The sequence below is a fragment of the Peromyscus maniculatus genome, chromosome 7, assembly GCF_049852395.1.
Source record: "Peromyscus maniculatus bairdii isolate BWxNUB_F1_BW_parent chromosome 7, HU_Pman_BW_mat_3.1, whole genome shotgun sequence".
NCBI classification, from domain to species: domain Eukaryota; kingdom Metazoa; phylum Chordata; class Mammalia; order Rodentia; family Cricetidae; genus Peromyscus; species Peromyscus maniculatus.
This window is the reverse complement of record NC_134858.1, coordinates 39,790,332-39,817,367: the sequence shown is the minus strand read 5'-3', so window position 1 is coordinate 39,817,367 and position 27,036 is coordinate 39,790,332. Positions and strand designations below refer to the sequence as shown.

Sequence of the window (27,036 nt, the reverse complement as noted above, 5' to 3'; positions counted from 1 at the left end):
GGAGGTTTAGCCAAACTCGTGAGCTTCAGTTTTGGTGAGAGATTCTGTCACAAACAGTAAGGTAGAGAATAATTGTAATGTGTACACACACACACACACACACACACACACACACACACACACACACACACACACAGCTAATAAGATTTTTAATTTTTTAAGTCTTTTATTTTAAGCTGAATTTTATCATGTGCATTACTAAGTAAGGGTAAATAATAGCCCTTAGTACTTGCTTGGATGGTCTTGTTGCTTGGCCCTTATCCCTTCACTTTTTTGTTTGGTTGATCTTTTAAAATAAAAATTGTTTCCTTTGTGTGTGTGTGTGTGTGTGTGTGTGTGTGTGTGTGTGTGTGCGCGCACATTTTCGTGTGTGCACACACATCTGCATGTACATGTGGAGGCCAGAGGTCAATATCAGGTGTCTTTCTCTATTGCTTTGTACTCTATTATCATTAAATTTCTTTATTGGTGTGAGTGTGGGCACACTTGTGCTAAGATGTGAGCATGGAGGTCAGATGGCAACCTGTAGAAGTTGGTTCTTATACTGTGTGGAGCCCAGGGATTGAATTCAGGGTTCAGGCTTGGTGGCCAGTACCTTACCTGTTTAGCCATATCCCTGGCCTTCCACCTTATTTTTTGAGACCAGTTTTCTCACTGAATCTCAACTGACTGATTCAGTTAGACTTACTGATCAGTGTGCTCCAGGGGTCTGCCTGTGTCTGCCTCCTCATTGCTAGCTTACAGTCACACACCGCCAAGCCCTGCTTTTATGTGGATGCTGAGGACCTCCTCAGTTTAGGTCCTCAGCTCCTCCTGCTTATATAGCAAGCACTCATCTGTATGAGCCATCTCTCCAGTCATCTCTCCCCTCTGGTTTCCTTTATGTTTGCACAGGGTTTCAGGCCAGCCATGAATTTAGTATGTCACTGAAGATGACCTTAACTTAGATCATCTAAATAGATGTCTTGCCTCTATTTCCCAGTTGCAGGGATTAAGGCATGTGCTACTGTATCTGGCTTTATGAGGTGCTGGGATGACACTCATGGCTCAATGAATTCTAGGCAAGCACTCTGCCACCTTTCCAGCCCTTGTTCTCTCACATCTGTTCTCTACAGTGGTGCTTCAGACTCTAATCTTCATCACTTCCTCCCTAGGATTTTCTCAATTTTTGTATTTTCCTGACTTTTATTTATGTATGTTTGTTGTATCTGTGAGTATGTGCCAACTGTGTGTCAGTGACTGGATGCCAGAAGAGAGGGTCAGGCCCTAACTGAGCTCTGTTCAGTCCTCTGTAAGATCAGCAAGTGCTCTTAGCCACTGAGTCATCTTTGCAGCCCAGCCCCGACCCTGCTTTTTCCTGGAAAGAGTGTTGAAACTGGATCTCAACCTTCCTAATGCTTCGACCCTTTAATGAAATTCCTCATGTTGTGGTGACCTCCAACCATAACACTATTTTCGTTGCTACTTTATAATTGTAATTTTGATATTGTTGTGATCATAATATAAATAATCTGCTATGCAGGATATCTGATATGTAACCCCTCAGAAAGGGTTGTTCCACCACCAACGTGCCCAAGGAGTCATGACCCACAGGTTGAGAACTGCTGGTGTGGTGAGGAGAAAGAAAATAACCAGCTATAGCGTGGCTTCCATCACACTGTATACCTGCCTGTTTACTGCTCATGATCTGTGCTAGCATTAAAGAATAAGAAGAATCCATATGAAAGGGTTGGCTCTCTTTTAAGTGACAAATTGTAATTATTTCATCCTTAGCTGTATAGATGAGTTAGTTCTTATTTTATATTTGTGATACTGGGACTTAAATCCTTGTCATGATATGCCAAGAAAGGCTCTACTACTGAGCTATATCACCACCCCACATGTACTTTTTTGCACCTCTGCTAAAAATGCTTTTTTTCCAGTTTCTCATGTCTTTTCTTTTCCCTTTTCATTGAAACAAAGTCTCACTATAGTTCAGGCGGTCCTTGGGCTCCAGATTCTCTATCTGAGTCCCAAGTGTTGGGATTACAGACATGCATGAACATGTCTTGCCATATCACTCTTCCTAAAAGTGAACACAAGGGACCAGAGAGATGGCTTATTCAGAGGGTAAAGTGCTTGTTGTGCAAGTATAAGTACCTGAATTAGATGTTTGCACTCACATAAAAAGCCAGGCATGGCTGTGCACACTTGCAATCCCAGTGCTAGGAGGGAAGGGGTGAAGACAAGGACCCCAGGGCTCTCCAGCCAGTCAGTCCAATGGAATCAGTACCAGCTTCAGTGAGAGAGCTATCTCAAAAGAAGCCGATAGAGAGTGATAGAGGGACTATCTAACATTAGCCTCCACAGATTCATGCATGGGCAAGCAAATCCACTCATGTGCGCACACATCACATACACACACCAAAATAAATAATGTAAGGGTCTCATAATACTTTAACACTGACTTATTTTCAAATTTAAATAGGAATTATTTAAATTTAGGAAGTATATGACTTTAGTAGGTGTTCAGTACAAAATAAGTGTGATAAGATACTTCCTCTGAATACAAAATAATATTTTCTGTCAAATTGTTGTATCAAGAGCACTGCATTCTGACAATGTGACCAAAGTCTCCATGCTTACTGGGAGAAATTTGGCATAGAAAAATGTTAATTGGAAGATGATTGCCTTAGTTCTACAGCAGGAACTACATACAGATGGTTACTGGGGATTTTAAGACTCAAAAACTTAACACAACATCCAGTAATCCCTCATTGGGAGTATACCTTGAGATTTCTAAAAATTCACCTAAGAAAACTGCTGAGAATAATGTGATCTTTTGAATAAGATTCACATTCAGAAATTAAAATCATGCCTACATATGAGTCAGTTTTTCCGGTGTAATATACACATAGTTTAGGCTTTACTTGTATTCTTCAAATAGTGTATAGCTGACTATACTGACCGTTGTTTTTAGTAAGCCGATGTCAGATAGTTATCTGGAGTAGTACTGAAGCATTTGTTCTGCTGTCTAGTGAGATGGGAAGGAGTTTGGTTCTGTGTTAAGCAGTAGACTCGAGAGGACTGTGACACTTGAACGAGTGAGGCTGGATTGTGGAACACACCTTTAAGAGTGATTTACACATGTTCTTCTGTGCAGCACAGAAGTCTGCAGTGCTGTTTGACCTGTTCTCTGCCCTCTCTTTCAGCACCTGAAAGTCCCCGTTCCCGAGGAAATCTCAGTGGATCTAGGTAAGTTTCCTGGAAGATTAACATCTCCGTAGAAATGTGGCTTGCCTCAGTTCCGATGTTTTATTGTTTGTCAGTGTACACTGATTTAATCACGTGAATCCCAGCAGAAAGGGAGTCTAACATATCGAAAAGTTGAGATTGAATTCTGGCAGGAAGCATGTTAACCGCACTAAGTAACCTCTCTGCTGTATTAAGTTCAGTTTGTGCTGTGTAATGTTGCGTTGTCAGCGTCAGGCCACACAGAATATTGTTTAGATCAAATAATCCCTTTGTTTGCAGAAAAGAGAAGACCTGAGCTTATTCCTGAGGACCTGCATCGGCACTACATTCAAACAATGCAGGAGAGAGTCCACCCTGAAGTTCAGAGGCACTTGGAAGATTTTCGGTAAGTTGGTGTTAAATAAAACTTGATATGCTTGCTGGGTGGTGGTGGTGCAGACCTTTAATCCCAGCACTCAGGAGGCAGAGGTGGGTGGATCTCTGTGAGTTTGAGGCCAGCCTGGTCTACAGAGCGATTTCCAGGACAGCCAAGACTACACAGAGAAACTGTCTCAGTAAACCAAAACAAATAAATAAGAAAAAACCCTGATATGTTTTAAATAGGAAAAAGTTACATACGAAGTATTTCATCACTAGGTAAACCATATGGCCGTATCCCTGCTAATTAAACATATTAGGCACCTGAAGTCAAAGGGTTGGATGAGAACTTCAGAGTCCATAGTCTCCATTCGTGCCCTTTCAGGAGTCAGGCTCGGTGCTATGTCTGTGCTAGTGTGTTTCTTCAAGGTAGGTGTCCTCTGCAGTGACCACCACTAGAACCCTGCCCGACTTCGTCACAAGTAGGAAATATGACGTTCTACCTGTCCCTAGAAACTTGTAGCTAGGACTGTCTAGACAACTAGAAGGAAATGTTTTGCTCTCTGTTAGCTGAGATATTTACCCCCTAACCCTTTTAGACAGAAACGTAGCATGGGACTGACTTTGGCTGAGAGTGAGCTGACTAAACTTGATGCAGAGAGAGACAAGGACCGAGTAACTCTGGAGAAGGAGCGAGCATGTGCGGAACAGATTGTTACCAAAATTGAAGAAGTGTTGTAAGTCACAGAACTATGTGAAGTAATGCTAATTTTGCTTGAAGTACTCTTTGAACAGATCTAACGGGCCTCTCAGATTGTACATGTAGAACTATTTGTCATAACACTTGGAAACAGAATTTTTTCTTGGTAATTTAAAGTTCTTGCCTTCTTTTTTCTGAGTGTTGGTTAATGAGTAACTCCAAACTTGTAATCAGTGATCAAAGTCAGGTGAACACTTTCACTGCTTAATTCCCAGGCTTTGGAAATACTTGTTGCTATAAAACATGTTAAACTACTAACGTGGTTGTGAAATTGTGTGGGTCAGTTGGGGATTAGAGTTATGTCAGTATTTTATTCTGGATGTAGCTGGGGACCCAAAGCATTTAGTTCTTTCCTATTGTTTCAGGTGTCTGAGCTTAGTAGCAAATCTCTGATTAAATGTGTTTCTTGGATCTTTTTGATGGTACTGGGGGTTGAACTCAGTCAGGATCTTGTACATTGCTAGGTGACTACTCTGCCACTGAGTTATAGATCATCCTCAGATGTATGTATTTCATCTTAAAATATTTTTATTTTTAGGATGACTGCTCAGGCTGTGGAAGAGGAAAGGAGGTAATCAAATGTTTTCCCACTAGAGCTATTCTCTGTCTTCCTTAAATCACAGTTTCTTTTCACTTGTGTAGGTTGTCGGCTCCCTCTGGTGGCCTGTATTTTATTTGACTAGAACTCTACTATCATAGAATCAGTGTCTGTGTGCAGTTCTTCAGTTTCTGCCTTGACTAATTTTCCAACACTGGGGCTCTAGAAATCATTCCATCTCTTTATTCTGACCATCCTTCTCACGTCAGAACTCTTATTTTACTTAATCATTTCTCCTCCAGTTCCACAATGCAGTATGTTATTCTCATGTATATGAAGCATTTGGGAGTAAAAGTGAAAGAACCTCGAAACTTGGAGCACAAGCGGGGTCGGATTGGATTCCTTCCGAAGATCAAGGTGAGACTGGGAAAACAGTAGAGTGGGCTGTCTTGCTTTATTAAACCAGCGCATTAGCACTATGCATCATAATAGGTCTAACTTGGCCTTCCATAAAACAACTAAACATCTAGTGAAACACATATATAAGCTTATTATTGTTGAATAATATGAAGAGTCTGTATGCCTGCCATCTACAACATAGTGCCTTATGCCTCAGGGTACCTGGCTCAGTTCATAGTTGTTTGGTTTTATTTAATGTTTGTTAGATTGTAAAGATCTATGAAGGGCAGCATGTTCTTCATTTCTGTGTCCTCAGTTTTTAGCATGATGCCTCCATGTATTATGAAACTGCTGAGTGGATGAACAAATGATGTAAAACAGTATCCTGACAAATATGTAAATTTTTGTCTACAAGATTTTGGTAAAATTGCCCTTTTATTATTTTTTTTCTAAGAGTATTGTTTCTATTGTAAAGGAATCTAAGCATGGTAGTTGCAGGCCTGTACTACCAGCACTTGGGGTACAAGCAGGAGGATCCAGCCTAGACTACATTAGATGCTGTCTCAAATCCAAAGATGCGTAGATAAAAAGTAAGGCATCTTGAGTTTGAGGTTCACATACAGCTTGCCAAGCTCCAGTGGGTGCTTTGATTTGCATTTCACCAGTCCTGTCAACCAGCCATTGGAATCACATCGCTGTGTTTGAAAGCACCAACAGCAAAACCCACTGGTTGATGTCTCTTATCTTATTGTAATTGTACCTCAAATTTAGCAGAGCATGAAGAAAGACAGAGAGGGTGAAGAAAAGGGGAAGCGAAGAGGATTCCCCAGCATTTTGGGACCCCCAAGGAGACCCAGCCGCCATGACAACAGTGCAAGTATGTTGAAGCTTGAGGCGTGTCCCTGCTGCCCTTACTCGGAAGATTGTTTGGCAGGATGCACTGCAGGAGGCGGCTGCTCTGGAGATGATGTTGCTGATGCTCACTGTGTCTCGCTTGCTTCCAGTGCTGTTTCTGAACTACGTCCCTCCGTGTTGCTGTGTTAATTGTAAACATCGTCATCAGTGACAGTGCACCATCACATGACTGTCATGACTTACTACTTCTGGTTTCATACGTGTGTATTTAAGTTACATTGACTAAATTAAAAAAAAAAAAAAAAAAAGGTTTTGAGCCTGGGAACTAGTTCTGTAGAACCCATGTTGAGGAGGCAAAAGGCCTAATGTGGTGGTTTGTATCTGTAATCCCACCACTGGAGAGCCAGAGACAGACGGATCACTGGCCTGCTAGCCAGGCCTCCTTACTGAGTTTATCTCAAAAAGGAGCGTGGACCGTGATGAAGAATGGAAATGGCACCCTGAGTTGTCTTCTGGCCTCCACACATTCAGACCTGCACACACATGTGCACCTGCACATGTGGACACATGCACACACGCATGCACACACACCTACACTTGGTCACACATTGCTCCACCATGACTTGTGTAACCTCTCTGTTCTTACTATTATTCACTCTCTGCCTGTCCATCGTGGTTCTCTGATATCCTGCCACCCCCATCCTCACAGAGAGATGAGACCACCAGACGCGACTGCAGCAGAGGCAGGCGTGTGGTACTGCGGGGAGGTAGCCAGTCCGTGCTGTGTTTCTCCTCTGAGATGTTTCCACATCTGGAGATCCTGGCGGGCGGGCATGGCACAATGGTTGCGAAACAGTGATGCCACATCTCCAGAACATGAGGAGTCCTCATGCAAATGCCAGGGGCACAGGTTGGGAAGTTGTGACTAGTAGAGGAAGTCTTCAGAGAGAGGGAGAAGAGTTGGAGGGTTTCACAGTTGCTGACCCTGACTTTGTGGGGTGCAGAAAGAGTTTCGGAGGATGGACTTAAATGTGGGCTTTACAGAGCCATGGAGAATGTGTAAGGTAGCAGAAGGCTACCTGACTGTCTGCAGTTTCTGAAAGTACCTGGTGTGAACTAGAGCAGTGAGCAAGATGATCTTTGACACCTTATTATGGTGACATTGTGAAGCAGAGGAAAAGTGGGGTGGGGCGTGATAAGTTCAGAGATAAAGGCTGCCTCGTTATTGTTACAAGTGGTAAAACTCTCCATCTCTGTGTGTCTCAGCATTCCCTCTGCCTTCACTACCCCTGCTCTCTCCACCTCTTCTTTTTCCATCCTTCCTTCCCCGTTCCACCCGTCTTCCATTTTCTCATCTGCTCTCTCCTTTTTCCACTTTTTCCTTCATTCATCTCCCATCTTTCCATCTCCTTTCCTCTTTGTGTCTGTCCCTTGCTGTGTGTAGTAATTGTAGACACTTCTTGAGATATTTTCATCTCCCCTGGCCCTCCTCTAGGCTGCTAACCAGTGCTTCCTGTTTAGTTGGCAGGGCCATGGAGATACAGAAACTACGCCACCCGAAGCACTTATCGACACCCTCGTCTGTGAGTCCTGAGCCTCAGGACCCTGCCAAGTTGCGCCAGAGTGGATTAATCAACGAAGGAACAGACACTGGATTCCTGCCTGCCAGTACCATATCCTCTGCCACTTCAGGGGCTGCCCTTTCCCAAGAGGGAGGGAAAGAGAATGATACAGGTAAGTGTTGCTGCAGTCAGCCTAACTTGGGATCAAGATTTGGATATAAACACACCGAAAAAACAATGGAGAGACAGTATTTTAATTGAAACTGAATCCAGGTTTCTTTGATTCAAATATTTTAGTACTCTAGTGTCTGCAATAAACATGAGCTGAATGAATGATAGGTGTTTTCAAAAATCCCAAACCAAACAAAAATATAAAATAGCACTCACTGAACTCTTGAGATGTTACTTTTGTTCTGGTGCTGACACACATTAATGTTGCACAGATGCATGCCATTTGCAGCTTATAAGTTGCACACAGAAAGCCACAAAATTAAAAATTCACATTGGATTCCCTGGGTGTGGTAATACACCTAGAGTCTTATTCTTCAAGAGGCAAAAGCAGAAGGATCACAAGTTCAAGGCCAGCCAAGGATACATAGTGAGACCCTGTTCATAAAAAAAAAGACAGGACCCAACAATAGTAAAAATTTGAGATTGTAACAATTCCAGGAAAGCAAGTTAAGAGGAATTGAGGAAACTGGCTAGTTGTTATTGGCAGGTAGGTAGGTGCTCTGTTTTGTTTTCTAGAAGAAACACTTGGGTTTAATAAGGACATTTATTTAATGCAGCTCAAGCATGAGGGACAGGATAGAGAGAGGTGCTCAGAGGAAGGGAAGGCACACAGTGTGCACAGGCACCCAAGTCATGGAAAGGAAGACTTGCTCTAGTGTGGCTGTTAGGTAGCTTTCACACTTAGAGTTCTCAGACAGTCTTATGTGTCCCCCCACCACATGAGTTCCAGGGATGAAACTCAGGTCATCAGGCTTGGAGGCAAGCAGGTTTCATTGTGACAGCCCCCAGATCAATTAAAGAAAAAAACAAAACCTCTTTATAAAAATGAGACACTGGAGATTTTATTTCTAAGTTAATGAGAATTCAGCAGTAAGAAGAGGTCAAATATTTGGACCAGAACTATTTCCACACAGCAGCAAAAAAAGGCCAAGTCAGCTATACAGTTGAGTTTTTCATTCTTCAGTATGAACATCATTATTCATTTTTGGGAAAATGTACTTGCTAGAGGTAAGACCTAAGGTAATACACAGGTGTTTGAAGTGCCAGGCATTTTAAACAGTGACATAAAGGAGAGTATAGAGTAGAAAAGCTACCCCCAGAGAAGCAGCTTCATTTTGATAATATATAATAAACTTTAAAAATGTCTCTAAGATAGTGTACTTGGGACATTAAAGAAATTGTAAAGAATAGGATTCCATGAAAAAGATTTCAGAGATAAACTTTAACAGTTAATTATAGTAGAACAATTATTGTTGTTAACTGTTGTGATAAATTACTCCAGGTTTAATAGCATAAGGTAGAAAATATTATCTCACTTCTGTGAGTGAAGAACTTCCTAGCTGCTTGGCTAGGTGGTTCCAACTTGAGGTCTCTCGGAAAATTAGGAAACATACTCCTCCATGCCACCTAGGTGAGGCCTCAACTTGGAGCCACATGGACTTTTTAAGAGCTGCTTGAATGTTCCAGGCCACTGTAGCTGACTCCTCAAAGTGATCTAAAGGAAAGACAAGAAGAAAGCTCTACTGTCACCTCAAAAAATTAGAAGCTGCCAGGCGGTGGTGGCACACGCCTTTAATCCCAGCACTCGGGGAGGCAGAACCAGGTGGATCTCTGTGAGTTCAAGGCCAGCCTGGTCTACAGAGTGAGATCCAGGTCAGGCACCGGAACTACACAGAGAAACCCGATTTGGGGGGCGGGGGAGGGGGGGGGGAGAGTTAGAAGCAAGTCACTACTCCAGAAGAGAGAAGTTAGAATCCCCTTGATGGAGCACTAAAAAGTCTATGAACGTGTTTTTAGAATGCTACAGTTTCCAGTATTTAAAGTATTCTCTCTCTCTGTGTGTGTGTGTGTGTGTGTGTGTAAAACCCTGAAAGTCATGTTTTAGAATATATGTAAGAATTAAAACAACAACAAAACACTGAAACTTGAGTGAGAAGAATATGCAGGGAATCCCTAGAGAAGACATTTGTCTTTCTCTCAGAGTCAGCAGAGAATGCGGAAGAGAGGCAGAGAAAGGAGGAAAGGGTCTCCCAGAAAGGGACTCCCAGAGTCAAGAATAACAAATGCTTTTACCCAGAAAAGGCTCGAGGAGAGCCAGCCACTGTTGGGTGTCAATTAATGAAACCGTGTAAGATTTAGAAAATGAAAATGGTGTTGTGTCACACTGCACAATGTAGCAGTGAATGATGGAATAGGAAAGAATATGGCTTTCAGCTTTCTGCAAGAAAATGGTTTTTACTTTTAGTTGTGTATTTTAAATAATCTGTCAGATAGGAAGAATGGATGAAGACATTTTCAGGTATGTAATCTAAAGTTTATCTGAAACTCCTCACTCCTTGAACATTGCAGGCTATACTTCTGCAAGATGAGAGAAAAAGAAAGAAAGTCATGGGGTACAGGAAACAGCAGCAGCAGAGCAGCAAAAGGCAGGGATGGTGTCCCAGGCCAAGGGACCATGGCTCCAGATTGGATCACAGAAAGCCAGGAGTAGAAAAGAGAGTGGGGCTGGGAAGATGGTTTAGTCATTCAATTCCTGTTGTAAGAGCATAAGGACCAGAGTTAGGGTCTTGAGCAGCCACATAAAAGCTGGGTCCAGTGGGACATAGCCCTAGTGTGGTGGGCAAACAGACGCATTCTTAGAGCTCACTAGCTAGCCAGTGAGCCAGTAATCTCTTGGCTACTTGAGAGATCCTGTCTCAAAAGTATAAGATAGAGAACTATTAAGGAAGATACCATATGTTGGTCTGTAGTCTCCACACTTAAGTTCACTTAGACACACCCACTCATACATATACTACACATGGAAAAAGTAAAAGAAGAATTTTTAAGCAGTTGGTAGTATGAGGTAGCAGAAAGAGAAAAAAATTGAGACTTGATAAAATTATATTACTTTGCCAATAAAAGAAAAGATTTAGAAGTGCAAAGAAAAACAATTGTTCAAGAAAGTAAGTCATACTTGAAACATGAAGCAAACTGGATGAAGTGGCACATGGATCTTGGGACATGGGTTGCAAGTTGCAGGCCAGTTTGGGCTACATAGTGAGACCCTATCTCACTAACAAAATGAGGGCTGGAGAGATGGCTCAGAGGTTAAGAGCATTGGCTGCTCCTTTCTAGAGGTCCTGAGTTCATTTCCAGCAACCACATGTGGGCTCACAACCATCTGTAATGAGATTTGGCACCCTCTTCTGGCCTTCAGGGATACATGCAGACAGATGTTTACACAATAAATAAAATGAGGGCTGGTGAGATGGCTCAGCAGGTGAGGTGCTTGCCATAAAGGCTGACTATTTGAGCTCAGTCCTGGACCCTAAGTGATTGAATGAGAGGAGAAGCTTCTGCAAGTTGTCCTCTGACTTAAGCGCGCACACACACACAATAAAAAAAAAGGAAGCAAGACAAGTGTCCTGATCATGAAGCACCTGATGGAGTGTGAGACTTTAGTATAATCACTGTTTTAAGTGGCCAGGGAGCTGCATAATTGGAGACAGTAAGAAAGAAAATATTCAAACTAGCACACTTCTTAACCTGACAGGAACAGTGTGCATATATGCTGTAGGTTGTATTTGACAGTGTGTGTATGGTAATAGTAATGCAAACATGCTTGATTCGTTTTTAGACACTTAGAATCATCCTATGAGGCAAAGTACAAAATAGGTATTTCATTGTGACCACAGATCAGAGTGTAGGAATACGAGAAGAAAATATATAGACACTAAATCCCTAGCCTGGCAGACAAGAGAGTTAACATTCTCCTTGAAAGGAGTAAAGTGGATCCATATTTGGATTTATTACTAATTGGCTTATGAGGATTTCTGTAATGCCTTGTAACCCAATTAGTAATAATGTAACTATCAAATATTGGGAGGGGCAGAAAGTGAAGGCAGTAATCTAAGTGAGAGGATCACTACAGAAAGAAATACTGTGTACAGATGATAAATCAGGAGAAAGTGTTATTTGGAATTGGTCCACTCTAACAGTTGGTAATAGAAATGAGAAAATAGGCAGAAGGAGGCTCTCATCAGTTTCCCAGCTGACATGGTACCTTGTCTTGCCTTGATTTTTTTAAAAATTAATTTTCATTAGTTTTGTAATTTCATTTATGTACACCTTGCACACCAAGCACTCACGCTTCCTACCTCTACCTCCCATCACCCCTCTCCACATCTCTCTTCATGTCTGTTCATTTTGTTTTGTGACTCAAAAGCTTAACCAGGGCCATCTGCGTGACCATGAGTTTAGAGCTATGTGTTGGTTCCTGGGGGAGGGGGGCAGGGGGCTCAGCAGAGGATATACACCTAAAGACAATGATTACATCTCTCCCAGAATCTACCAGTAGGCAATAGTTCAGAGGTAAAGGGCATGTGTGGAAGTCAGGGAACCTGCAGAAGTCGGGATTCTCCTTCATTGTAGGTTACAAGGATAAACAGGTCATCAGGCATATGAAGTGAGCACCTTTACCTGCTGCACCACCTCACCAGCTCTTACACGATTCTCCTCCAGGCATGGTAGCGCACACCTTTAATCCCAGCACTTTGGAGGCAGAAGCTGGCAGATCTCTGAGAATTCAAGGCCAGCCAAGGGCTACATAGTGTTTAAAAAAAAAAGTTTTTTCTGGGCGCTGGAGAGATGGCTCGAGGGTTAAGAGCACTGGCTACTCTTCCAGAGGTTCTGAGTTCAATTCCCAATAACCACATAGTGGGTCATAACCATCTGTAATGAGATCTGGTGCCCTCTTCTGGCCTGCAGGTGCACATGCAGAGCACTCATATATAAAATATAAGTAAATAAAATTAAAAAAAAAGTTTTCCCCATTTATGTTTTAGTTCCTTGCAGAGTTATATATTAAATTTTGATTCTAGCTAGCCTATTTAAATAGAATGTGGCTGAATTAGATTGAAGTTCTTCTGAGAATTGGTTCAGGTCTTTTTGGTTATTGATGTTACTGTTTTATTAACAGTTAGTGACTGACTTTTGTCCTTTTAGGATCAAAACAAGTTGGAGAAGCATCGGTGCCTGGAGACTGCTTGGACGGCACGCCTCGTGTCTCTAATACTGTTTTTGACTTCCCACCTCCTGTGTTAGATCAAGTGCAGGAGGAGGAATGTGAAGTAGAGAGGTAATTGAGTGAGAGCTGGGGAGCTTTGTGCATTGTGTACAGTGCCTTGAACTGTCACCTTTTATTTCTGCCAGCACTTTCTCTTGTGTAATGTTTTGAAAGAAGTCTGGTTGGTAGTAAATATTAAATCCTACTGAATTTTTCTGTTATTTTGTGTCAAATAACTCTTGTATCTGGGTGAATTACTTATCCAACCATTGGGATTTAACCCAGTTTGGGGTATCTTGGATATGTCTTTCTTGATCTCCATTTTGCTCTCCTGTGATTCTTTATCCTCTGTTATTTTAGGGTGACAGAACATGGAACCCCCAAACCCTTTCGAAAGTAAGTGCATCTTAAAGTAGCTTTCATTTCAATAGAGGCTTTCTTCTCTAAAGTCCTAATCTTAAAAGAAAAGAGGCCCACTACATAGTTTGTGAGTATAAAGGAAACTCTTAGTAGCCAGGTCATGTGATGGATGTGTACAAGTGTACACACAGGAATAAGCCGTGTGTAAGAGAGGAGGCTGTGTTAGGCTCAGTGCTGATCAGATGCAGAAATCTACCTGGTCTACAGTAAAGTAAGACTCATGGGGCTGGATGATAATTTAGCTGGTAAAGTATTTGCCCCACAAGTATGAGGACCTCAGTTCAGATGCCCAACACCCATGTAAAAAGCCAGGCATGACAAGACCATGTCAAAAAGAATAAAGTGAAGAACAGTCAAGAAAGACACCTAAAGCCAGCCTCTGGGCTTCATATACTTGTGTATACATATATACTTGTATCCATGTACACAAGAACAAACACAAGAGATTTGTGAGTCTTTTTTTGTCCACTTGAAGCCCTCAAAGAGAATTTGCCATCTGTTTGTTTGTTTTATTAGGTTTGACAGCATCGCCTTTGGAGAAAGTCAGAGTGAGGATGAACAGTTTGAAAATGACTTGGAGACGGATCCACCCAACTGGCAGCAGCTTGTTAGTAGAGAGGTGTTACTGGGACTGAAACCTTCTGAGATCAAAAGACAAGAAGTGATTAATGGTAAGTTTAATCATCTGTTGTTGGCCATATACATTGAGATTTCCGGAATGAAGCAAATCTCTCAGCTTTTGATTTGCTTTGTTTTCTATTGGCCTTTTGTTTTAAACAAAGACAAAATTAAACTAGATGGGTTATTCTTGAGCCTTTAAACATAAGCAGTAAACTGTACAATTTGTATTTATAACCTAAAAAGAAAGGGTGTTTAGCTTTCTACAATGTTTTAGCATTGTAGCTGTGGATCTTGAAAAGCATCATTAGGACAGTAGCCTCGAACTACCTTGAGGTGATATTGTAGGCCGAGATGATCAAGAGTAAGCTACATTAGGAGATGAGTGGAGCAGCAGCAAAAAGAGCAAGAGTAGGGTTTAGAGCGCCCGGGTGCAGTGCTTGGTTACTGTCACAGTTTCATTTATGTTGCTGTGACAAATGGAAAGTGGCAGGGGAATTCCAGGTTATAGACCATTACTGAGGGAGAAACTGAAGCAGGAACTCAAAGCAGCCAGTCACATCCCATCTACAGTGGAGCAAAGAGTGTCTGCTCCTATGCCATCCCATGGTTCTCATCTAGCCTTCTGTCCTGTGTGGTCCCAGATCCCCTGCCTAGGGAATAGTGTTGCCCATGATGTGCTGGGTCTTCTATGTCTTTTAATAAGACGACTCCACCCCAGATACACCCACAAACCAATCTGTTACATTTACTCAATTGAGACTCTTTTCCCAGGTGATTCTAAGTTGTGGCAAGTTGACATCACAGTTACCCTAACATGTACGTAACAAGTATGTGACACATACGCTGTACCCTCTGCTATCCCTATGATTTGATTTCAATAAATATCTTTTTTTTTTTTTTTTTTTGGTTTTTCGAGACAGGGTTTCTCTGTGTAGCTTTGCGCCTTTCCTGGAACTCACTTGGTAGCCCAGGCTGGCCTCGAACTCACAGAGATCCGCCTGGCTCTGCCTCCCGAGTGCTGGGATTAAAGGCGTGCGCCACCACCGCCCGGCCGATTTCAATAAATATCTTATCTTTGATGACATTGAGCTAGTTACAATATGACTCCAGAAATGAGGCTTTATGGGTAAAGATAGAAAACTAAATCTATTACTTCTGAAGAATGCTTAAGGCTATATGTTATTAGAATTTACTGTATGGTGTGATAAGTTCATATTGTAAATGGATGATTTGGGGGTAACTTAATTAACTTTTAAATACAAAATAGTTTTGATGATATTGTTCATTAGTTTGCTGTGTAGAAAAATTTAATGGAATCAGTGTGATTTTTTTTTTTTTTTTAGAGACATACCATCCTTTCTAAATGTTAAATAATTTGTTACATAATGCATTTGCTGCCTAATAACAATGAAATACTATATTTGGTCCCATGGAATTAGTCTAAATAAAGCAATATTCTGTGCCTTTTCCCCTTCCTGCCTAGAATTGTTCTACACTGAAAGAGCTCATGTCCGAACACTGAAGGTTCTTGACCAAGTTTTCTATCAGCGAGTGTCCAGAGAAGGAATTCTGTCACCTTCAGAACTACGCAAGATTTTTTCAAATTTGGAAGATATTCTTCAACTTCATGGTAAGAGAAATTGACTTGTGATCATTGTGTCTACATTTCTAGTAAAGACTATGACTATGTAAAGGCACCTCTATAACACGTTACAAATAGTTGAGTTTAATTTTATGCATATCTGACATTGTATGTGAACACATCCTACAAAGAGTGATAATCAGATCTTTGACTAAACCCTTTCCCTCATAATCAACATAGTATTAACATTGGGGTTTTCTTGTCTAAAGTTAGTACTTACAGTGAAAAACATGAGTAGTCATAATTACTCTTGAAAATGTCCTATCAATTACAGTATATATTTTTTGTAGTTTTAAAATATATATTCCCATGTAATAATAGGCATGCAAATATATTTATAAATAGTAAGATTAATATTAATCCCATGGTTGGATAATTTTCAGAAACAGTTTTATAATTTTGTTGCTTAGGACACGTTTTGTGTATCTTGCCCCATTGGAGACACCTGTATCTACAAGTAGTAGTAAGACCTTTCTCTGCAAGTCACTGCTTCTCTGTGACCCTTGACATTCAGTTTGTCAACCAAAGCGATGCTTTTTGTGAGCAATTTTAGATTTCATTGACATGTAGGGTATTATTTATATGCAGGGTTTTTCTGAGCTTGGCTACAGAATGAGGCCTTGAGAGTAAATACATACTTGATGCAGCCACACTATAGGCAATATGCTAGTTCCTAAAATTATAGGGTGTAATGCTTTAGGATTCATTTCCAGGAAGAGCTTTTTACACTTCTAGCAGTGTAAGGGCTGTGTACAGATTACATTTTTATGGATTGGAGCAGCTATACTACTTGGAAAATTAAAATAAAATAAAAAGTTAACTACTTAGTTCTATCAGTAATTTAGACTGAAATAAGCATGGATTTACCAATTTTCTTTCTTTTCCCTCCCAGTTGGGTTGAATGAGCAAATGAAAGCTGTCCGAAAGAGGAATGAGACTTCTGTTATTGATCATATTGGGGAAGATCTGCTCATCTGGGTAAGGAAATTGAGAATTTCTTTTAATACTTTTACAGACACTTGATCAGATTGAAGGGTAAGTAATAAATGCTTCCAAACTGCAAACACATACATTTTGCCGAGTTAATATGCAGAACTAAAAAGGGTCAAGAGCATTATTTCATTGGTTAGTTTGTTGTAATCAGTATGCAGTCAGGCTAAGTGCTTGATTTCATTGAGATATGGATACACTGGTTCCTTATGTTTTAAAGGCTAAAGAGTATTGTATATTACTAATTTAAGTGGTCCAGAATTTGTACCATCTTCTGTTGTTCAAATCTTAGACATGTACTGTACAGTATTAGGCAATTATAGATCATAAGTGTCAGTAGTGAAAATTATTTTTTCTTTTTTCCACTATAAGGAAAGAATGCAGAGGCTGTCTGCATTCTATTTTTTCATCTGACTGACTGTACAGATTGGTTTTATTGTACGTATATGATTGTGCGTGTGTGTGTACCGCATGTGTGTCTCAGAACGCATCAGATCAGATCTAGTCTGGATTCCCAGGAACTATATATAGTTGTGGCTGGTTGCGAACCACCATGTAGGTGCTGGGAACCAATTACTGGTCCTCTGAAAGAGCAAAAAGTGCTCTTAATTACTCAGCCATCCCTTCAGTCCCTGACTGTCAGTTTATATGGAACAAAACTGTGTATAGTTCTTGGGGCAGTGGCAGTCAAGACACGTGGCTTCTGTTCTCACAAAACCTACAATGGAAAAACTGTGGGGTTTTGTTTTGTTTTATTTTAGTCAGGGTCTCATAATTAGCCCTGGCTGGTCTGGAACTCTTTTTTTTTTTTTTTTTTTTTTAAATGTGACAAGGTCTTACTATGTAGCCCCAGTTAATTTGGAACTCATAGAGACCTGCCTGCCTCTGCTCTCAAGTGCTGAATTAAAGGTATGCCAAACCATGCCTGGCCATTGATTTAAACTCTGTGTGTGTGTGTGTGTGTGTGTGTGTGTGTGTGTGTGTGTGTGTGTGTGTGTGTGTGTGTGTTTTGTATTGTTTTGTTTTTTGTTTTTCAAGACAGGGTTTCTTTGTGTAACAGCTCTGGCTGTCCTGGAACTTGCTCTGTAGACCAAGCTGCCCTTGAACTCACATAGATCCACCTGCCTGTGCCTCCTGAGTGCTGGGATTATATCTTCCTAGCTCTAAATGTTTCTTTTAAAATACACATAAAAAGGTGATCTTTTGCTTTGTTTTATTTTTGTTTTTCAGTGCTAAGACTAGAACCCAGGGCTTTACATATGCTAGGCAAGCATTGTACCACCTCTGGTCCCAAGAAGTGTATTCTTAACCAATGTTGTATTAAAAAATGGAGGGAAAACAGGATTAATAAACCTGTCTGATTTATTATCTGTTGCATATCAAGGGTTGATTTAGGGCAAAATAGTCATTGTAAAAACTAAAAAAAAATAAAAAATAAAAATAAAAAATCAGTAGGTCTTTAGATTTGCATTTAATATTCTCAGCTTTTGGTTTACCTATTTTTTTGTGGTGCTTGGCTTTGTGGCCAGGGCTTTGTACATACTGAGCTTGAATTCTAGCTCTGAGCTCTGCCTTTACCTCCTCTTCTTGTATGTTTACAACTTACTTCTCTATTGTAATTGTGGGGGAGGGCATGCATGTGTCAGGGTGCATGCGTGGAGGCCAGACGACAGCTCCTCTTGGGAGTTGACTCTTTCCTTCCAAGTGGGTTCTTGAGATCAAACTCACGTGTCAGGCTTGCTTGATGAGCGCTTCACCTGCTAAGCCATCTCACCGGCCCCTCTCCTACTATTTTGTTTTGTTTTTAAATTTGAAAGTTTTCTATGTGAATACTATATTTACATTATTTCCAACTTCTGTGTCTTCTCCCATTTCTTCTCAAATTCATGACCCCTTTTATTATTTTGGTACGTAGATCCTCTCGCAAGCACGCACACACACACATGCACACAAACCTACTGAGCCCATTTGATGGTGCTTTTTCATGTGTTTGGGATGAACACTGGATTGGATAACCTTTAAAGTCTCTTACGTGGAGAAAACGGATTCTCCCTGTCTCAGTAGCCATTGAGTGCCTGTAGTTCTTGAGCTAGGGTAGGGGCTTTATGACATTTACCCTATCTGGCCTATCAGCTGGTTATGTCTTGTTTAGGTGGTAATATTGTTGAGATTTTTGTGGAAGCAGCATCCCTGTCCTGTCTAAAAGACTATCTAGCAGCAGGTGTCCTGGTTCTCTTACAGTTTGTTCCCTGACCTTCATTTGCACCTTCTCTGATTTTCTCTGACTCTTACTTAGATATAGGCATTGTTTTGTAGGTTTACCAACTGGGACTGGGCACCATTGATACTGTGTGCACACAACAAGTTTTGTCTCTTGTCATTTGAGAATGCTTCCTGGAATGTCTAAAGGATTATAGTCATCTCTCATCTTACTTGGTCTCATGTGTGCTCAGTATCTTATTCTCTCTTGTCTTCTTTGCATTCTTGGCACAGTTCAGTGGACCAGGGGAGGAGAAGCTAAAACACGCTGCTGCTACATTCTGCAGTAACCAGCCTTTTGCTCTGGAAATGATCAAGTCTCGTCAGAAAAAGGACTCTAGATTTCAGACTTTTGTGCAGGTGAGTTGAGCAAGTTATGTGATTCCCCCCCCCCCCCAAGTTGCAAGTTTTGTATTGATTATAGAATAAACTTGAAGAATTCTGGCTTAGAATGTTTCATTTATGTTAAGAATATTTTCCCCCTTCATTTGTGTTTTTATTTTATGAATATGGATGTTCTGTCTGTATTTATCTATGTACCAAGTATATGCACTATCCTCAGAGGCCAAAAGAGGCCATTGAATCTCCTGGGACTGGAGGTACAGCTAGATATGAGCCGATGCCATGTGGGTGCTAGAAATTAAACCTGGGTCCCCTGGAAGAGCAGCCAGTGCTCTTAACTACTGAGCCATCTATCCAGTACTGCCCAGTATGTTGACATTTTAAAAATGCTTTACATTACTTCTTAAATTACTGGAAGGAATAAAGATGATTTGAGAATGACAAATAATAAAAAAATATATATATGAAGATTGAAATATTTGACATAGATAGCCACATTGCCATAGTAGTTTTAATTAGGAAAAGGCCATATTTGTTCTGTGGGCATTCTCCACTGAGCTATGTGCCTAGCCCTTTTTATAGTCTTTTGAGGTAAGGGCTTTTTCAATTGTCCGGGTGCATTGCTCTGTAGCCCATGCTGGCCTTGAGTTTACAGGCTGTGCCACCAGGCCTGGCACATACTCACTTATGAAAAGCATATTGTTCAAATTTGAGATGGTTTTTTGTCAGGCTCAGGAAGATTTCAAGAGTACTGGGGTAGGGATAGGAACAGATAAGAGTCTGGAGCTGTGTTCCCCTGGCCTTCTCCATCCACTTGCATGATTTATAAAGTTGTTTGGACACCAAGCATTCATTTCCTTTTGCTGTGTTTAAGTGACAGAGTTTTTGTGGTTTAAGAGTATGGCTACAATTTAACAGGGGCCTCTCTCTTGGGTTTATCAAAATGAAGGAGAGAGTTGTAGTCTCACCTGAAGCTCAGCTAAGCCCTGTGCACAACCCCCCCAACAAGGTCTTCCTTTCTTGATTATTGTTGTCTAAGAACTAGTCCCCGCTCCTAGAGAATACCCCACCTCTCTTCCTTGTGGCCTCACAGGCAGGTGACTGATGGATTTTTTCCCTCCTTCCCTCCTTCCCTCCTTCCCTCCCTCCCTCCCTCCCTCCTCCTTCCCTCCCTCCCTCCCTCCCTCCCTCCCTCCCTCCCTCCCTCCCTCCCTCCCTCCCTCCCTCCCTCCCTTTCTTCTCTCTGATCTAGATTGCTAGGGGGCTGATAGGTGACTCAGAGGTTAAGAGCACTTGCAAGGACTGGAGTTGAGGTTCCAGCCACCTCTGATCAAGTCAGGCCACTCTCCTTTGTTTTGATTAAATCAAAGTCAAGCGATAGTAAACTAATTATAGAACGATTCCACCCACATTCAAGGGGATGGAGTCGTATACACCAGAGAGTGGGGATCTTGGAGGATACCTTAGAAGTTTATATTTTTATTACACAAAGCCATGCTCATTCATCTGTCACTGCTTTTTGCTAAAAGTGTAGACTCTGATATAGTTGTGAGAAAGACTAGCCCACAGAGTCTGAAATATGTATTGTCACATTACTTTGAAGTTGTAGACCTCTGATGCGTATCACCTGCCCTATCTGGACTAGTGACCCGTTGTATCTCCTTGGAGTGGTGGATAGTAAGCTAGTAAATGAACTTCTGATAGGAATGCCAAGCAGGGAACTCGGCCTAGATTTCTGAAAAGGAGGTTAAGGTGTATAATACAAAAGAGTTTATCAAGGGCTTTCAGCCCTTGTTCAAACATACAGCAAACCTACTGGTTAGGAGTTTCAGGCTGCCTTCTAGTATGCCATTAGAGAGGATGTGGTAACACTTTTTCTTTCTTTAGAAATGTTGATCTAATAACCAGACCTCTGCTACAGTGGGCACTTCTAGTAAATAGCTGATACATATTTTGTAATTATTTGTCCTAATTTGAATTGTGAGTTGACGACTCTCTTTGATTTTAGGATGCTGAGAGTAACCCCCTGTGTCGTCGTCTTCAGCTGAAGGATATCATTCCCACCCAAATGCAAAGGCTTACCAAATACCCGCTTCTTTTGGATAATATCGCCAAATACACAGGTACAGCTTTTTTGCTGAAACAAAAATAGGGGACCAGAGAAATGGCTCTGTGGCCATTTGAACTATGTCCTCTAGTAGTAGCAGCTCAGGCATGGAGTTTGGCATAATGTGGTACATGGGCCACATTAAGGTCACTGCCTGCTTTTCATTTCAAAATTATTATTCCTTAAAGAAAAAGTCTCCCAGAGCTCAGGCTCATCGTGAACTCTATATATAGCTGAGAGTGGTCCTGATGCTCCTGTTCTCACCTCCCAGGTGGTAGGATTGCAGGCATGCACCTCCACACCTGGACCTCACTGCCTGTTCTTGTCAGTAAGGCTCTATTAGAACACAGCACATCCAGTCCATCTGTTTGCATGCGGTGTCTGAGAGCTTTTGCACTCAGCAGCGGAGCTCAGTATTTGGAGTAGAGGTCATTTGGCCTGCAAAGTATATAGTAATTGTCATCTGACCTTGTCTAGGAAAAATCCACCCATCTTTGTGCTAGTATATATACTTGCTTTGAAAAGGCTTTATACTAGGTCAAGAGATGTTTTGTATCTAAAAGTACTTTTGTGAAGCCAAACAGACGAATTAACATTCCAGCTTTCTCATCTTGAAACGTGAAATGATTCAGAGTTTTATGTTCCAAATTCCATTTTCTTACACCTGAGACTAGGAATGCATATTGGGGATCACAAACTATGATACCCTGCAAAAAATGTGGCTTGACGTTTTATTCATTGAGTTTCACTCTTAATGCATCTGTGAGTGGAGCTGCCGCACTGTTTGAAGATTACAGCTTTGACCCTAGTTCGGTTGTTCTTTTTAGTGCACAGATGACAGAGCGTCTGTGATGTTGGGGAACCTTTTAGCACTACTAGTGTTATAATTATTCCTTGCTTTAAACATGGTCTCAGTCACAACTCCACTTATTCTGGAGTTCGTCAGAATTATTATATAAAAATGAGTGCATAAGAGACCTAGTGGTCGGCCGGGCAGTGGTGGTACACACCTTTAATCCCAGCATTCAGGAGGCAGAGGCAGGCGGATCTCTTTGAGTTTGGGGCCAGCCTGGTCTACAAAGCAAGTTCCAGGAAAGGCGCAAAGCAACACAGAGAAACCCTGTCTTGAAAAACCAAAATAAAATAAAATAAAATAAAATAAAATAAAATAAAATAAAATAAAATAAAATAAAATAAAATAAAATAAACCAAAATAAATAAAAGAGACCCCGTGTTCATAATCATCTAGGTTATACACTGTGGGTTTCAGGGGGAGGAGAGGGTCCTTGCTCGTTCAGCTTACAGAGGCCTTCCTTGGAAGTGTATAACATTGAGGTTTTAATATGTTGTATAAAACATCAGTCTTGCATCTAGGGCTCTGTATTTCGATTTCTCCTTTCCTTTTTCATCCTATCTGTACTGGGGGCTTGGACTTGGTTTTTGTACATGTTAGGCAAGAAATCTACCAATAATCCACATTGCTAGTCTCTTTAGAAAAATTATTTTGAGACAGGTCTTAGCATGTAGCCAAGGCTAGCCTCAAGCTTGTGGGCCTCCTTCTTCAGTCTTGTAAGTAGCATGTACCTTCATACCTGACTAAAAACTACCCGGATAGAGACTGTGACATAGGTTTAACATAGTGTAGAAATGTCCAAGGTGGTAGTACATATCTTCTTATGTTCATTTGAATCAAATGAAATTGTGTATGTGGGTGGGTGTACATTTTCTTTTTTCCTAATTGTTTTCATTTCTGTCTCTTCCTTGTATTTAGAATGGCCACCAGAAAGGGAAAAGGTGAAGAAGGCTGCAGATCATTGTCGTCAGATCTTAAATTATGTAAATCAGGCTGTCAAGGAGGCAGAAAACAAGCAGGTAAAAAGGAGAAGCAAGATATGCAGGATGGGTATATCCAGAATCTGAAGTAACTGAAAGTATCATTATACAGTTAATTGATGAGCAGGACATTTGTTTGCTGTCAGTAGAGTAGCGGGGTCCAGATGGTCAGAGATGCAGTTCCATCTCTAGGTCCCCATTTGCTCATTTGTTCCTCTTTACCTAGCAGGTATTTGTGGAACATGTACTGTGTGCCGGGTGGAGAGGACTGGGTGTGTGAGAGAATGGAGCTTAGATTGCAGTGTTCATGTCTTGTGTTGGTTGTGAGTATGTGTTACAAAGCAGAGCTTCCGGTGCCGTGAGTGTCTCATAGGGGCCACGCCTAGTTTGGACATGTCAGGTAGTGTTTCTCAGGAAAAGGTTGTTTGAAGAATTAACATTTGAACCACATACTTTGAACAAAGAACAGAAATGAACCAAAAACAGTGTGAAGAGCAAGCTAGATGCAGAAGGAGCAATGTGAGTAATTCAAAGACTAGATGAGGATTGAATCATACAGGCCTTTTCCTACCATATTAAAGAATTGAATTTCTGTTTTCCTCCTTTTAAAATTTTTTATTTTTAATTCTTCTCTCATACATTACAGAATCAACTGTAAGCAGGGCTCACAGGGGCCCACAGAGCCTGAAGTGACAATCATGGACCCTGTGTGGGTCTGAGCTAGGTCCTCTGCAGATATGTCATGGTTGCTAACTTGGTGTTCTTAAAAACTTGAATTTTGGTTTTAAGAGCAATAGTACCTTGTCACTAAGGCATGAATCAAATTGCTTTGTGAAGAGTAGTCTGAAGGAAGAAGGAGTGTGGTCCAAGATCAATAGTGGTGTAGAGCAGTATAGAGTAAGGTGGGGCTGGAAGTACTTAGGAGGCCCAGTTAGCAAAACTTGCCGACTGACTGAGAAGGATGTGAAGGGATGATGTCAATAAGAGATGCTCAGGTTTCTGGCTTGTGTGTGTGTGGATAGAGAAGAGGCATGGAGAAGCCACAGGCTTGTGGAGCAGCAGGTAGAGATGTGTAGTGAGCAGTTTCCTGGAGGGGCCTAACTCTAATTAGATTAAGCTGAAGATAGAATGTAATATTGTGGACATAGAGAGGCTCTTCACATTCGTGGACATGGTTGTCATTTCTTAGGAACTGAGTGTGCCAAATTTACTGGAAAGGCCTTAGAAAAACTGTACAACTCAAAAGTATTGTTTGGAATGCAAAATGATGAAACCCCAGGAGGAAATATGGCAATGTCTATGTATATTAAAAGGGCCTGTATCTGTACTTTGGACCTTTGGCCTGGCAGTTCTGTTTGAAATGATTTACTGAAGAGATATGAAGGTGAATACCTACAAACAGACTTGTATAAGAATTTTTATGGTAGCTTATTCATGATCTCCCCAAACCGAAACCAGCTCAAGAGTTCAGCAGGAGAGTAGGTAAACTAATTGTGGTATACTTGTAGAATATAACTTAGAAGGCTACCAGAGGTATATAGAATAGATCTAATTAACATTATAATGAGTGAAAGAAACCAGACACAAAAGAACACATATGTATAATTCTATTTGTGCGAACTTGTAAGAGACTAAACTAATTTGTGATAGGAAAACAGATAAGTAAAGCAATTGCCACTGGAGACATAGTGTAGAGATAAGCTAGGAAGAAATAATAAGGAACCTTTCTGGGACCATACTAATACTGCATGTCTTGGTAGGAATTTGAGTTACAATTCATGGAAAAATGCACTTGAAATGCAAATCTTACTATGTGTAAAGGTTTTTCTTTTTTGGTTTTTCAAGACAGGATTTGTCTGTGTAGTTTTGGTGCCTGTCCTGGATCTCGCTTTGTAGACCAGGCTGGCCTCAGACTCACCAAGCCTGGCTCTGCCTCCCAAGTGCTGGGATTAAAGGCATGAGCCATCACTACCCAGCACTATGTGTAAAGTTTAAAAAAAGAACTGAAAGGGCTGGGAGGATGGCTTAAGAGAAGAAAGACCTGCTACTAAGCCTAACAACCTGAGTTCAGCCCCTAGCACCCACATGGTAGAAGGAGAGAACTGACCCTCCCACAAATTTTCCCCTGACCTCTACATGAGGCCCTTACCATGTCCATACACATGTGTGCACATTTCTGCACACACAAAACTTTAAACATAGAAATCACTAATAAATATTGAACTTAATGATGTGCATGCTGCAGTATTTAGTGGGGCATGTACTCACACTTGATTATTTAGAAAGGCATCTACAGCACAAGGTAGACGATGGTGTAGGTGGGAGATGAATAGACGAGCAGTCTGTAGTAGATGGTGAACATTGATTGTGGAGTGTGGTGTACTGATTTGTGTTCGGAACTTTTATGATCAGGAAAATGCTCAAACCCTTTGAAGCAATAGTTCTTTTAGAAATGTATCATACATACATACATACATACATACATACATACATATCTATACAGGAATACAACATACATGATTAAAGCCATTTCGTTATAGTATTATTTATTATTGTCAAACATTGGAAGTAACCTCGATGCCCATTAGTATGTAAACTGTAATTGATTTACAGTGTTTGAAGTTTGAATGCTGTGTGGTTATTGAAGAAAAGACACATCTCTATGCTACTGCAAAACAATCTCCAAGATACACTGATAATCCTGTACACAGAGAAAAAGGAATACCTCTATGTCCTAGTTTGCTTTTCTCTTGCTCTGATAAAACTGACCAAAATCATCTTGGAGAGGAAAGGGTTTATTTGGCTTACATTTCCATATTACAGTCCATTAGTGAGGGAAGCCGAGGCAGGAACTGAAGCAGAGATCACGGAAGTTTCAAGCTTACTGGCTTGCTCCCCATGGCTTGTTCAGCCTGCCTTCATATACAACCAGGACCACCTGCCCAAGGTGGCAGAGCTTGTAGGGCTGGGCCCTCCCACATCAATTGTCAATCAAAACAGTGCCCTACAGACATGCCTAGAGTTGGATGGAGGCGTATTCTCAATTGAGCTTCACTCTTTCCAGATGTGTCAAGTTGACACAAAACCAGCAGTCAGTATACTGTATGAACAGATAAGAGGAATATGTCCTGCGAGGCTAAAGGAATGCCTATATTATTCTCCCATGTCTTGTTTTAAAAGGCCTTATATATACACAACACACACAGAGACAAGCATGCTCATATACACGTGTGTTCTGTTTGCATAGGATTTTCTCAAAGGTCACCCAAGAAATGAACGTTAATGATTACTCTTTAGAGAAAACAGGAGGGGAGCCAGGGGTGGGAGGGGACATACTTTTTATTATGTACGTTATAGTACCTTCTGAATTTTGTACTGTGTACATGGTTTACATATTCAGAAATAGGTATAAGCTTCCTAGTGGTCACCAAGTTTGAAAAGAAGATTGAGAAGGGACTGCTGGAGATGAAGGGGAAACTCAGAAAGTATCAGCAATGATGGGGAAAGGTGTGCTAGGAAGGAGTGGGCTGTCTGTCATATCTCTATTGCAATGACTTGTAAATTGCAGATTTAAGACATTTATGTGATTTAGAAACAAAGAGGTCATTGATGCCCAAAGCTTTAACCCTGGCTGTATCCTGTTTAATTTTCAGCGCTTAGAAGACTATCAGCGTCGCCTTGACACCTCCAATCTCAAGTTGTCCGAGTACCCAAATGTTGAAGAGCTCAGGGTGAGAAATGGTCTAACCCTAATTAAAACCATAAAGTACAGTGTACTAACAACCTAGCAGACAATTAACATCGCAGTGGGAGTGGCCATCCTTGCAGGAGTTCTACGT

The 27,036-nt window shown here is 41.1% G+C and overlaps 1 protein-coding gene across 5 annotated transcripts in view; it reads left to right on the top strand.

The window, feature by feature from the left end:
• Arhgef12 (Rho guanine nucleotide exchange factor 12) overlaps nt 1-27,036 on the top strand; it is a 139,559-nt gene that overhangs the window by 97,916 nt on the left and 14,607 nt on the right. For 3 of the 5 annotated variants that reach the window (XM_042280724.2, XM_042280722.2, XM_076576066.1), the window contains 16 exons: nt 3,192-3,234; nt 3,514-3,619; nt 4,191-4,328; nt 4,890-4,922; nt 5,192-5,306; nt 6,060-6,165; nt 7,665-7,877; nt 12,923-13,055; nt 13,344-13,379; nt 13,920-14,074; nt 15,508-15,654; nt 16,559-16,644; nt 19,150-19,275; nt 21,266-21,380; nt 23,136-23,236; nt 26,851-26,928. In XM_042280724.2, the coding sequence (XP_042136658.2) occupies nt 3,192-3,234; nt 3,514-3,619; nt 4,191-4,328; nt 4,890-4,922; nt 5,192-5,306; nt 6,060-6,165; nt 7,665-7,877; nt 12,923-13,055; nt 13,344-13,379; nt 13,920-14,074; nt 15,508-15,654; nt 16,559-16,644; nt 19,150-19,275; nt 21,266-21,380; nt 23,136-23,236; nt 26,851-26,928 (1,731 nt within the window). The remainder of the gene's footprint in view (nt 1-3,191; nt 3,235-3,513; nt 3,620-4,190; nt 4,329-4,889; nt 4,923-5,191; nt 5,307-6,059; nt 6,166-7,664; nt 7,878-12,922; nt 13,056-13,343; nt 13,380-13,919; nt 14,075-15,507; nt 15,655-16,558; nt 16,645-19,149; nt 19,276-21,265; nt 21,381-23,135; nt 23,237-26,850; nt 26,929-27,036) is intronic. The other 2 variants (XM_076576065.1, XM_042280723.2) reach the window with 1 other exon arrangement.